The sequence below is a fragment of the Gallinula chloropus genome, assembly GCF_964237585.1.
Source record: "Gallinula chloropus genome assembly, chromosome: 27".
Lineage (NCBI taxonomy): Eukaryota > Metazoa > Chordata > Aves > Gruiformes > Rallidae > Gallinula > Gallinula chloropus.
The window spans coordinates 1,191,683-1,205,297 of NC_140112.1; the positions used below are offsets into that span (position 1 = coordinate 1,191,683).

At 42.8% G+C, this 13,615-nt stretch overlaps 1 protein-coding gene across 1 annotated transcript in view; it reads left to right on the plus strand.

The window, feature by feature from the left end:
• KDM5B (lysine demethylase 5B) overlaps positions 1 to 13,615 on the plus strand; it is a gene marked incomplete at its 5' end in the record, with an annotated part of 53,296 nt that overhangs the window by 13,824 nt on the left and 25,857 nt on the right. The window contains 5 exons of the mRNA XM_084275994.1: positions 248 to 418; positions 6,085 to 6,219; positions 9,823 to 9,907; positions 11,331 to 11,434; positions 13,196 to 13,354. Of these exons, the coding sequence (XP_084132120.1) occupies positions 248 to 418; positions 6,085 to 6,219; positions 9,823 to 9,907; positions 11,331 to 11,434; positions 13,196 to 13,354 (654 nt within the window). The remainder of the gene's footprint in view (positions 1 to 247; positions 419 to 6,084; positions 6,220 to 9,822; positions 9,908 to 11,330; positions 11,435 to 13,195; positions 13,355 to 13,615) is intronic.

Sequence of the window (13,615 nt, forward strand, 5' to 3'; positions counted from 1 at the left end):
TTGGTCACCTAATACAGGTGCTGACTTGTTTATAAAGTAATTCAACAAGTTTACAGGTTATATGATATATGTTCCAGTTGATGCTTTTAAACAACTGTGATGCTTTGTTTTTTAACAAGTCTCTACTCTCCTGGTTTAAAACAGCAGTTGTGGTGTCTGATACACAGGCTGCCTTTTAAACTAGCAGTGCTTTCCTTAAACACTGATCATTTTAGCATTAAATATACGTTTTGTTGTCACTTTTTAGCTAGTTGCAGAAGAAGGAGGATTCGATATTGTCTGCAAGGAGAGAAAATGGACCAAAATAGCCACTAGGATGGGATTTGCTCCTGGCAAAGCTGTGGGTTCCCACATCCGCGCGCATTATGAGCGCATTCTCTATCCTTACAACCTATTCCAGTCTGGAGCAAGCCTATTGGTAAGCTAGAGCAAAGCTAACTGATGTCCAATTAATTTAGCAGCCAGTTTGTTGTGTTTTCTAATTGCTGGAGCACTCCAAAGATGGCATGTTTTGCTTTATATCACGCAGGTGACAGGATGCAGCCTGTGGTGTTGGTGCAAGCAATTCGGACAGCTACAGATAAACTTGTAATCTGAAGTTTTCTTAGACTTGCTCTTCAAGTAGCCTCTTCCCAACTGCTTTCAATGCTGCCTCTTTGTGTTTCAGCTTTACAGTTTACAGGAGCCTCGTGACAATGGACTTCAGACTTCCTGTACCCATGTCTTTAATGCTGTTTTATCCCATGCCACACACTGCTGCTGCTATAGTCACAGCCCAGTATCGATCCATCTCTGATAGAACAAGAGTGCTGTGGGTTGGTAGCACTTGAACAGAGAGTGACTGAGGAACTGTATCAAACCAGGGCAGTTTTGTGGCTGTAACCCATCTCTCAATGAGGGTTGTCTGAGTTCAAGAATGCTTCATGGATATTGGAGCATGGTTAGTAGTACTTGTGACTTTTTTTTCAAGCTTCTATCTCCATCCTTCCTGCTTATATTTGGGCAGTAAAACAAAAATCAGGGCTGGTTGAGAGCGGAAGCAACGTGATGTTTAATGAAGAATAGGGCTTTTCTTTTAGAGTGGTGTATTTAGAAAACCAGTTTCAGAAAACAAGGTTGCAGTTGCCAACATCTATTTTTATTTATTTGAAACACTCTTACCATGATGATCTGTGAGAGAGGAGTGTTGACCATTTTTAAGTACCAAAAGCCCTAATCCTCTTACAAGCATCTGTCTCTCTACAGAAATCAACACCACAACACTAGCCTTTTACCTGAAGCTACCAAAATGAGGGAGGGATTTGACACACATCAAGAAAGGTTGGGGTTGAAGGCTTTGTCCTTAGCTAGTGATGATCACTTTTCTCTAAAGATGATCTAGATTCTGCCAACCTTTCAGAAAATATAACTTTATGGTTTTGAGTGTTGTGTGAATGGAACATGAGAACAAAACATAGTTGAAGAAAACTGCTGTAGGGAAAGTGTTCCATCAAAAATGGTTTGCTTTGCCCCCAACACATGGATGTTAAGCAATGGAAAGCAACACCCATTTCTGAAGGCATTTCATTGAAAATGCACATTTTTATTAGCTCTGGAAAGTGATGTATGCTCAGGTTTTTGTAGGTGTCATGTTTTATGGGACCTCAGTTTGCTTTTGTACTCCTGAGGTGCAGTTACACAGGGAAAGATGTAATGAAAACAGTTAACAGGGTAGCATGCTTTCCACGTCAGAGTCTGTCATGCAGCTGATGTTCTGTTCATGGATTTCTCAGGTGTGTGGTCCCTTTTAGAAGAGAAGAGAAGAGCATCCTCATATGAGATCACGCTTCTCTCTTGCAGCGGGCACCTGATCCTTGTTCCAAACTGATGTGTTTAGTGGATGTGGCTCTGGAAAAGCTCTTTTAACTTCATTTTTTTAACTTTTCCTCCCTGCAAAGCTGTTAAAATATTCCCTTCCCATATGTGGCAGATACATGTATTTTCAATGAACTGAGAGAATCCACAACAATATGTTGCATTTAGCTCACTTCTCACTCATAAGACGTGACATTTTTATCTCTTCCTGACAATGTTGTCTTCCAACTCCATTTGTTTTTCAATACCTTTTCTTGAGGAAGACTCCCAGATGACATTCTTTTTGGCTTCCTTCCCTGTGTTCTCAGTAAGTGGTGCTTTCCCAGATGCTCCTTGTGTAGGTGTCCATTTTATTGTGTGTCTGTTTGGTGTGTTACTGGGAATCTAAGCATCTGTGAGTTCTGTTTTTTGGAGATGCAGCTATTTGATTTGACAGCTGTCAGTTTGAGATGTGTGGTTCCTTCTTGTGATATTTCAACAAGCCTTTACAGAGTGATACAGGATGATCACAGAATCACAAGGTTGGAAAAGACCTTTAAAGATCAAGTCCAACCATTCCCATTCTAAGCTAAACCAGATCCCTCAGTACCTCATCTACCCACCTGTTAAAACACACCCAGGAAAGTGACTCAGCCCCTCCCTGGGCAACCTGTGCCAGGCCCTGACAACTCTGCCAGGGAAGAACTTTTCCCTCCCATCTGCTCTGACCCTGCCCTGGGGCAGCTTGAGCCCATTGCCCCTTGTCCCATCTCCTGTCCCCTGGCTGAAGAGACCATCGCCCACCTCTCTGCACCCTCCTGGCAGGGCAGTGGAGGGGTGAGAAGGTCTCCCCTCAGCCTCCTCTTCTCCAGGCTCAACACCCCCAGCTCCCTCAGCTGCTCCTCAGAGGATTTGCCCTCCAGCCCCTTCCCCAGCCTGGTTGCCCTTCTCTGGACTCGCTCCAGGACCTCCATGTCCTTCTGATGGTGAGGAGCCCAGAACTGGACCCAGCACTCGAGGTGCAGCCTCCCCAGTGCCCAGTCCAGGGGCACAATCCCCTCCCCAGACCTATGGCCACACTATGATCATCCATAAAAGATTAGTGCTTACATTCACTGAGGTTTTGAATGTATTTTTTTGATGGGTTGTACTTGCAGCATTCATTGATGTTTTTTTCCTGCAGAAGCTGAATACAATGAAAGGTGTAGTTTACACTGATGACTCTGCTATAACTTAAATCTCATTCAAATCTGGGTGTAGCATTAATTGTATGTGACTGAAATATATGTTAAACTGGTTTCAGGAGTTGTTTTGACAAATGTCCAACCTGGAGATATTTCTATATACATACTACAATAGCAAAACTGTTCAGAGGTGAACAGGTAGCATGTTTATATTAAAGATCTTGTTTAATCAAACAGCAAAAATTCATTAACTCAGCCACTTTCCATTACTCAAAGCAGCTCTCCACAGGGGTGTATGTACTTTGTTCTTATCTTGAAACATTGAACTAGACAGGTTTTGGGTGTTTGTCTCCAGGGTAGTTGCAGTAGAGGTGTTAGTGTAGTGGTTGTCACTACCTCTGCCTTGCCTGTACCCTGCTGATGGTTAATGCATCCAAGAGCATGTGTGTGCCCAGAGGGATAAACGTTCCCCTATGTGAACTGAGGTGTCCAGAGGCTTCTGTCAATGCTGCTTCTGTGATGCAGGGCCCAGATGTTTGCATTATTTCAAATGTAAATTTGGAGGGGATAGATGTGGTGGTCTCATCTGTCTTTCAGTGAATACAACTTAGTAAATCTGGGCCTGAGCTCTCTTCCAAAGCACAGCGTTAATGCTCTGAGTGGGATTCACATGGGCAAAGGTAAATATGGGTATGGCTGTAATAAAGGTGTTTCTGTATGAAACTAGTGTACTAGGACTCTATTTCAGTGCAGAGAAAGGAGAATCTCTGGAGTTGGTTGGGTCTCAGCCTCAATAGGTAGCAGGGGTAGACCTGCTGTATTCAGCAAGTGTGGGAAGTCTGGGTGATTAGCTTATGTGTAAGTTATTACTTCATAAACATCTAAATCTGGAGGAGTTTAATTGTATCCCTACATTATTTCCAGAGCCTCCCCCCCCCATCTTTTGGCATCCTGGAGGCCTTGTGAACATTCCTGCTGCTCCTTAGTGGTTTCAGCTGGTGGGCTTGTAACTTACTCTGCCACCATTTGGAGTTCAAGGATTGTATGTACAACCATCTTCTCAGAATACAAGGTTACAGTCTAGATTACAGTATATAGGATGAGTTTGTTTTTGTAAAGTTAAGCTGCTGTCAGTATCAGTGCTGCTAGTTGGGAGAGGAAAGGACTGAAGAAATAGCAGCTGGTGTCCTTGGTTAAAGACCTCTGCTTCAACTGATCTGGCCAGCTTGGGAGGTTCAAAGGAATTCCCAGCCTTACAACAGGAATTAACTTCTAGTTCTTCCTCTAGGTACAACTAAAAATGTCATTTAACAGCCACTTCACACCACTGCTTTGCCTTAAGGTTACTGAGGCACTGGGAAATGTTTCTGCTTAGATGGTTGTTGAAACATCACTGTTAAGAGAACTTCTGGGTGTTGTTCAATGCACAGTGCTTTTCCCCCTTGTTTCTTTATTCCCTTTGGACACTCCACTGGCATGAGGCAAGTCACCCTACTTCTTGTCTGTCTTTCCATGTTCCATTGCTTTTTTGCTTAAGAAAAGCTGCTTGCTTTCTAAATACTTGTTTTCACAGATCATATGTCCTCTCTTACTAGGAGTAGAAACTATGGAACCAGAGTTTACAGAAGTCATCACAGTTGGCAGTGTTCTATGCAGCATTAGTCTCATTTGCTTTTCTGTTCTCTCATTTTCATATTTTTCCTACTCATTTGTGTGTTCTGCTTGCCTGTTTTGTGTCCTGAGAAGGTATTTATGACTTTCTCCCCTGATGTTAATATGAAATAATTGACATTGTTCTTCCTGTGTGAGCTGTAAGGGAACAGGCTCTCCTGAGGAGCTGGCTGCTCTCTTGCCTCAGGTTGGCAGCACGGCAGCAGCGCCCAAGAGCCTCAGCTGGGACTTGTTCCTCCTTTGCTCGAGTGACAAGGCTGGGTGGGTTTCTGTGTTTAATGTTGAAATTGTCAGACTTTTGCTTTCAAAGTACAAATCTTGAATTCACAAAGTCTGAGGTAGTATCAAACAAGTTCTGGAGGCTTCTTTGAGCAGTGCTGTGGACTGTCTGTGGGTGATAGGTAATGATATCCTGCTACCCCTTAACTCATGCTTCTTTTTTATTAAATATATATTTCTTTCAGGATGGATACATCTACTAAAATACCACTTTTTCTTGCTTCTCCATCCCTGCTTCTGATGACCATTTGCATCTGAAGGTGTGCTTTCTGTGCTCTGGGTCCTTCTGTTGCTGCTGTGGTTCTCTTGCTGTTCCTGTCCCATTTCTCTCTTGCTGAGAAAATGCTTGTGATGGGAACAGATCAACACCAACTGGGAGATGTGGATCCAGCAATTTGTGTGAAATACTTTCTGACAACATAAGACTCTTTTCTTCAGGGTTTGTTTACTCATTTAAAACTGTTTTATTTTGTCTGCTGTTTCTGAGTGTTCTGTGGCTTGACAAACTTGGAATTGCCATTAATTATTATTTTTTTCCTGCCAAATGTGTGCAGTTTTCAGCAATTAAATGTGTTGATTCAGAAACCTGACAGATCTAAAACTGTTCTTGCATCTTCTTCTTCCCTTAGTTCATGCAGCAGAGCTGTCCTCACCAAAGCATACAGAGAATACAATTTCTGCAGTGTTCTTCAGACGAAATCATGTCTCTCTTTGGACAGGGACATATGGGAGGCTGTGATTTACTTTTGTATCACTCTGTTAGCATAATGCCAATGCAACCTGAGGATCCCACAGCAAATTCCAGTGTATTGTTGATAAAGTCTCCAAAAGCAGCATCTGCTAGAGGAATCGCCATTGGTATTCTTTAAAGGATGGCTTCAGCTTTGTTTAAGATCTTTTATTGTGCTTTATTGCCTTCAGTGAAAGGAAAAAGGGGTTGTGTCTTGCTGACATGGGTAATGCTACAACTGTCACAAGCAGTGTGCTCACAGGAGTTATTAAAGCTCTCTCTCTGTTCCTTGACCAGTTCTTTTCCTGTTGGCCAGGAATTTGTTCTACCCAAAGTTTCTGTCGGAAGTGGGGGCAGAAATTCAGTAATCAAACTGTGTCTCTCTAGTGCTTGCAGAAACCAGACCTCACCAGTGACACAAAGGACAAGGAGTATAAGCCCCACGATATTCCCCAGAGACAATCTGTTCAGCCATCGGAAACTTGTCCACCCGCTCGGCGAGCGAAGCGCCTCAGGGCAGAGGTGGGGATCTGACTTCATCCGGGCAGGGGCTCAGTGGTGTGAGGGGTTCCTTAGGCACAGGGTGCACCTGGGTTTCAATAAGTGATGGGACAACTTCTGTCACTCTTGTCAGGTTGCTAAATGCATGTGCACAGTGAACACCCACTTGACTTTTTCTTTGTCATGGTTAAACATTCCCAAACAGTTATAAATGCATAAATTAAGGTAAGGATTGTGTGGTGAAGTGTGTTACCAAGGTTTGGAGTTCTGAGAGGCTTTTCAACTGAAGCTGCCATGTTACCTATGACTGTATCCACTATAATAATGCTTTTGGCATGATTATAAATAATGTGGGGCTTGTAGATTAAAATACAGGTGACACAATCCAGACACGAAGCTTATCTTCTGCAGCTTTGATCTGTCATTTCCTCAAAGGACAGCCACTGAGCAGTAGTTACTCTTTGTATGTGTTGGGAGGTTTCTTTAAGTCTTTCATGAGGTGAAGGCAGGTGTTAGAGCAGAGAGAGTTTTTGTACAACATGAACGTTGTTGTATTTAATTTTTTGCTTGGGAGTTCTGTCAGTTGCAATATTTTCACTGTGCAGTATAAGGAAAAAAATGCTTAACATCAAGTCCATATGGTTTTGTGCAATCAAACAGGATTAATTTTACAAGCACTTAAGAAATCATACTTGTGTGAGCATAAAACTTGATGGTATCTGCATAGAGTTCTCCTGTGCAGGTGCATTTTCAGAAGATCACAGTGTGTTTCCTTCATTGCTGGAAATCCATAATACTGTGGCTTCAGTGTTTCCAGCCTGATGTTGCTGCCTTCAGAGAATTTACTACTTTTGTTTGAACAGATGAAGAGTAGGGGGAAGCTTATTCCCTGGAGACAGTCTTGTTAGTGGTGACATCATGAGTTAGGAAGGTCACGATCTCCCCTGGTTTGTAATCCAGTTTTCTATTGACATTTGCTTCAGACTTAAACTCTCATTGTTCTAGTCTTGCTCTTTGTGACTAACAGGTAGTTAGTACAGTTTAGCTATTGCAAATTCTGCAAATTCTTAGTTAATAAATTACATTTAAGGTTTTCTAAAGCTCTTCCACTCCAATACCCAGTAAAAAGTCGATTTATCATTCTGAGAAACCCTCAGGAGTTTGATCTGCAACTTTCCATTTGAGGTAGGTGAAAGATGCTGATTCTCACGTATCCATCAAAGCTTCACAACAGGGCAGATAGGGACTGAAATTGTAGCTGTTGTTCCGGCAGTGATGTCACATCACACTGACTAACAGCACATGTTTTTCTCATTTCTGTGGAAACTTAATTTCTCATACTTAGCCCAAGTGGAAGGCTACCCTCTTGGCTCTTCCCCAAGCAACATGGATTTCATGCACTTACTTTTTGTGCAAAGAAAGCACTTTATTAGGAATAGGATGGCAACCTACAGAGTTAAGGCTGAAATCAGCAGCAGGACTGACTCAGCCAGGAACTTGACTGTTTCACAATGATTTCCAGAAGTTAAGATTTGTGACTGTGTTTCTCTTGAGCTTCAGTGCAAAGTCAGTTAAATGGCTGAAATCCCTTTTCACCCTCATTGAAGCCACACACAGTTCACATTTGCACTGACCTGGTTGCAGAGCAGTGGTGTTTGGTGAATATGTCTTGACTCTTAATCATAGTGTCTGAAATTGCAAATCCTGAGTCTGTTCTCATGCTCACCAGTTTGACGTTTCCTGCTTTTCAAAGCCTGACCATTTACTATAAACCTCTAATATAAGTAAATAATAAATAAGGAAAGTACTCTGGATTATTTTTACTAGCAAAAAAACACAGCCTGTGGGCTGAGTGTTAGTTTGCCATTGTGAGATGTGGAGTGTTAGTTTGTTGTTGTGGATGACAGTGTCATCTTGCCCTTTACCACTTGGTGAGTAAACACTTAGAGAAAAAGTTCGTAATTGGAAAGGAAAAGGGCAATGACAGTCACAGACTGGTTTTGAAATGCAGAGGCTTTAGATACTTCATGGAGAAAAGGTAAGTGTAGGAGCCCAGAACAAAGGTACGGAAGTGAAAGTGAGATGAATTGATAACAGGCTCAGGCTGAAAGAAAAAAGCTCCTCTTGTGGAGCTAAATATAGGCTTAAGCACAAAATACAGGTGTAAATCATAAAAGTTAAAGGTGTGGAAGATGGGGCATCTGTTACTGCATTGCTTGAGGATCAGCTCAAGCCAACCCCAATTACCAATTACAGTGATCAGTGTTGGTTTTTGAGTATCTTAAGCCATGGGACCTCTGCCTGATCTCACAGAGACAGTACTTTGCACAAAGAGAACACAAAGTGAAGGGGAAACAATGTCAAAACCACCTCTGTAAAAATCCAAACCAAACAAAACCAACAAAAAAAAGCCCCCAAACAGAACAGCCACCCCACACCCCCTTGAATACCTGAAGCTGCATTCAGGCTTTTAGAGCGATGCCAGGTCCCCTTACTTTGGGTTCAGGGAGTGGTTGGTCATGGATTGTACTGCATGAGGAGCCAGAGAGTGGTTACATGACCTCATTTCCTTAAGATGTTAGGCTTAAAAAATACTATGTTGGAAAAACCCATCTTCACACTGAGGGATTTGAGCGTTTTTCTCCCATAGTCTCAAAACTTCAGGGAAGAAATACAAAAATTAAATGGAAAAATACTATTCTGTGTTGAAAGCTCCACAATGTGCCAGCTGAGTTCCCTACTTAGGAGGAGTAAAGGAAAAATCTGTGGAAGCTTCACAAGAGTAAAGGAAAAATCTGTGGAAGCCCAGAGTTCCTTGCTGGTTTGCTTCTTACCAAGTCCCACTGAAATCAAACTGAACGGTGGTATTGTTATTGGCACAGGTTTTCTGCAGGGTTTCCTTTCAGATCCCTCCTGGTTGTTGCCTGTGTTGCCTATTTCTCTTACAACTTCAGTAATTGAATGCAAGTACTTCAGAAATTCAGATTGCCTTTTCAGATTTATTCATTTGTCAAGTACAAATGGCTCTTGAAGTGAAGTCCTCAAAATCTTTATCCAGTTTCCATCTGGAAGGTGTTTCCCCATCTAGGCTTTTCCTCAGAACAAGTCAGGCTGGAGGTTTTAAGACCTCAGTGAAGTGTTTGTGTCTCTGTTCTCTGAGCCCATGCAGTCCCCTCCTGGCATTTGTCAAAGAGGATTAAGAATCACACACAGAAACATCTTCTTTTTGGGTTAGGGAGTCAGAATTGTCCTTTGCCCCCTGTTCTTTTCGCTGCTCTTGAGAGTATTGAAACACACACTTCACAACCTTGCAGGGTCTGCCCCTAAATTAGCTCAACTGTAGAAACTCCAGATGTTAATAAGCATGCTGTTGTTAGGGCTGAGTGTTGGCCATGGCCAACCACTGCCCTTTTCCAGAGCCAAACCAGCTCTGGATGCTGGGAGGAGCCCAGCACAAGTCAGGTTTGCTGAGGTGTTGTATGTTCCAAAATCCTTCAGTCATACTTAGACAAGCTGCTGTGAGTTTAGATGGCAGTGAGCATTGTCCCAGATACAGGTATAAAACCAGTGTGTTGCATCTAAGGACATTGCTGATGGTTTTCCTCCTTTTTTTTGTGTTTTAAGGCAACCAAAATGAAGATTGAATCTCAAGCCAGAACTCATAACCTGAGACGTAGAATGGGATGTGCACCTCCAAAGTGTGAGACTGGTGAGTGGCAAGTAGGGAGTGTTGTACTAACTCATTTTAAGACCAGAGGTAAATTCAGCAGCTGGAACAATTCAGAGTATTTAAAGAAAATACTTCTGCTAACTTAATTTTTGAATTCTAATTATTGTAAAAGTTCTTTTATCCCTTCAAAATATTTTTGTTTGGTTTGTGAGTTTTCTTGGAGAAGATTTCCAATCCCCTAGCTGTTAAATACATGAAACTCTTATAAGAATATATCAGATTTCAGATGCTTATAGGAAAGAATTGAAGGTCATAAAAGGCAAAAGATAGTATGTCATGATTTTTAGCAATAACATTCCCATAATATGATTTTTAAACTGCTTTTTTCATAGAGTCCTGAGTGTGGACTGTCCTTATAGAAATATTTTCAGATTGAGAATAAAAGTTTTGTGCATTTATTATTCTTCAAACAGAAGAATAAACTTGTTTACAGTAATTTGGCAAAGTAAATATAGGAACTGTTTACAACTAAATAATTGAGATTAACTGGGCAGTTTCTCAGTCTCCTTTGGTCATTCAAAATAGTCATATATATATTTTTTTTTCAAGTGTATGAGGAGATTGTGGGGGGTGTTTTAATTGGATGTTTTCATTGAGTGTTTCTGGTCATTAACTTCCCCCAAGGGTAGAAGGAAAAAGCTCTAGACAGTTTTTAATACTTAAGAATGGCCACATCTCTCAGAAAGTTCTCCTTAGTATCTTTGTTAGTGTTCAGACTCCCAAGAAATGCTTCAGCTGATCTCATGTCCAGGTGGGAAGGTCTCTAGCTCAGTTGTAACTTGAGCTGAAAACATCATTGTCCACTGTCTTCAGCACCAGAGCTGGGGGATTCTCCACACCCTGGGGTATGGATTTGGGTGTGGGGAGTTTGTTTCTTCATCAAGTCAGGACTGAATGAGGTGGGGATGTTGAAGCATCTACATTCTGTCAGGTCACTCCAGCTGTGTGCTCATCTCAGACTATGTTTCAGGACAGCTATGCTACAGGATACTGAAGTGTGAAGAGCATTGTAGGAAGATGTAGTGTTGGTTCATGTTGCTGTGTGGCACACTGCTTTAAAATTGGAGTAATATGGAAACAGAGTCTTAGCTTACAAAGATACAGTTCAATTCAAAGTAATTTAGATAGGGTTTGAAGTACTCCAAGAATGTGGGCTGTGATAGTCGTTGCTGGCTTGTGATGGCATGCTTGTGTTTTCTGTTGATACCAGCTTCTGCAAGCATTGCTGGTGTTCAAATCTTCCCCTGAGCTACCTGAAACAAGTGTGGGTATGGGATAATGAGTAGTTCAATCAATAATTTGGGGTGATGCACTCTTAACAAGTAATAACAAAATAATAACGAGCAGTGGTAAGCATTAAAGCATTTTCTGATGCTCTCATCTTTTTTTACTGTTGTAGCAGAAAAGGAAACACAGAGCTCAGTGAAACCTCCTGAGAAGAGAGAACATGCTGGGGAACCAGAAAAAGACAAAGCCAAAGGCCGAGCTAAAAAACCCACTAATGCTGTGAGTACACCCTGCCCTGCTGCTGCCTCCTGCTGACAGCAGGTGTTTCTGGGTTTCTCATGGGTATGTAGTGAAATCTCATGTCAGCTCTACCACACTGAGGACCTTCTTGTGTTCTTTGTGTAACTCCATGGTTCAAACAAAGCAGCATCTGTGCCTGCTGCAATATACATACTCACAGGTCACAGGAGGGGATCCTCCCCTTTTCTCTGCCGTGGTCAGGCCCCACCTGGAGTGTTGTGTCCAGTTCTGGGCTCCCTGGGATCAAACAGACAGGAATCTCCTGGAGAGAGTCCAGAGGAGGCTACGGAGATGCTGAAGGGCGTGGAGCATCTCCCCTGTGAGGAAAGGCTGAGGGAGCTGGGGCTGTTCAGCCTGGAGAGAAGGAGACTAAGGGGGGAACTTATTAATGGTTATAAATATCTTCAGTATGGGATGCAGGGGGAAATGGGCAGCCCCTTTTCAGTGTCTGTGGGGACAGGACAAGGGGCAATGGCTGCAAGTTGGAGCACAGGGAGTTCCACACCAACCTGGGGAAGAACTTTTCCCCAGTGAGGGTGAGGGAGCCCTGGGACAGGCTGCCCAGGGGGTGTGGAGTCTCCATCTCTGGAGAGATTCCAGCCCCGTCTGGACGCCGCCCTGTGCAATATGAGCTGGGGAGCTGCTTTGGCAGGGGGCTTGGACCCCAGGAGCTCTCCAGGTCCCTTCCAAGCCCTACAATTCTGTGATTCTCTAAAGCTTTGTGCTGTTATGAAGGTGAAAACAGTAGGATAGTTGAGTTTCTCCATCTGTAACAGAAGTAACCCTTTTCTGTCTCCAAGGTTCAGTCTCAAAATAAGCATTTTGAAAGAGGAGTCCAAACAGAAGTGTTTCTTCTGTGAGCTGATCTCATCCCCTTGCTCTTTAACCTCAAGGGAGCTTAACATGAACTTTGCACCCACCTCTCCAACAGTCCTTACACTTAACCCCAAGTTTCTGCACCAAATTTGAAGTTTTATTCTTCAAGTGCTTCTTAAAAATACAATTCTGTTCCTGCTCCAACTCTCCACAGCACATGTCCCCAGCCCAAAACTACCCAAACTGAAAGCAGTGGTCGTTTGTCTCACTTCTGAGAAGGTTACACTGAGATTCTTTCTATCCAATGCCACTACTTGGGTCCTTCCTAACCCCCCCCAAAAGTTTTTTATTTACTACACATGTATAGCTGTGTGCCTGAGAATGAAATCTGCAGCGCTAGAAGCCTGACACCTCCCTTCCCCAAGGAAGAAAAGCTTGTGGGGAGAAGCAGGAGAGATGCTGCTGCTCTATTTAACAGCATAAGACAAGAGTCTGCTTGTCCTGGCTCTATGCTGCATTGGAGAAGAGCCTTCCAGGCTGTTGCTCCTGACAGTGTGGTGCTGGGCAGGCAGCAGACAACCTCCCTGTGTTTGGAGTGTCTCCACCTTTTCCCTAGGGTGTGGTGGGTGTTGCATTATATCTGCTGAATCCACAATACTGCTCATGTGAAGCATCCCCACCACTGAATCAAGTTGTCTGTCATTTGGGAAACAAAATACATGGAGAAAGGGCTTGTGACTCTTGTGGTCCTTCCTTAAATTACAGAGAGGGTGGTTAATTAAACTTCCACATCAGTAGTTTGTGTTTGCTTGTCTGATTTCTGTTTCAGAGGTAAATATAAGCTTTGGCACATGTGTCAGATGAATCTGCTCCTGAGTTGCCTTAGGTGTACTCAGAACTCCCACTCTGGTGGTTGTGTTACAGGTGGATTTGTACGTGTGTCTCCTGTGTGGCAGCGGGAACGACGAGGACCGTCTCCTGTTGTGTGATGGCTGTGATGACAGTTACCATACCTTCTGTTTAATTCCACCCCTTCATGATGTTCCCAAAGGGGACTGGAGGTGTCCCCAATGTTTGGCACAGGTAATCTGACAAACTATAAAAGTTAGGCTGAAGTTTTGGGGTTTCATTTACTCTTGGTCCCAGGGATTGCAAGTGGAATTAATGTTGTGGGAACAAGGTGATGGAGGGTAAAGCTGAAGCACAGCCAGGGTATGTCTCAGATTGGAAAGCTATCACTGAATAGTTTGGAGCCAAAAATTGATGTGCCTGTAAAGAATGCATTGGATTTTAATTAGAACCTTTCCTCTGTATTTAAAACCAGTGTCTCATTGGCCTCTTCAC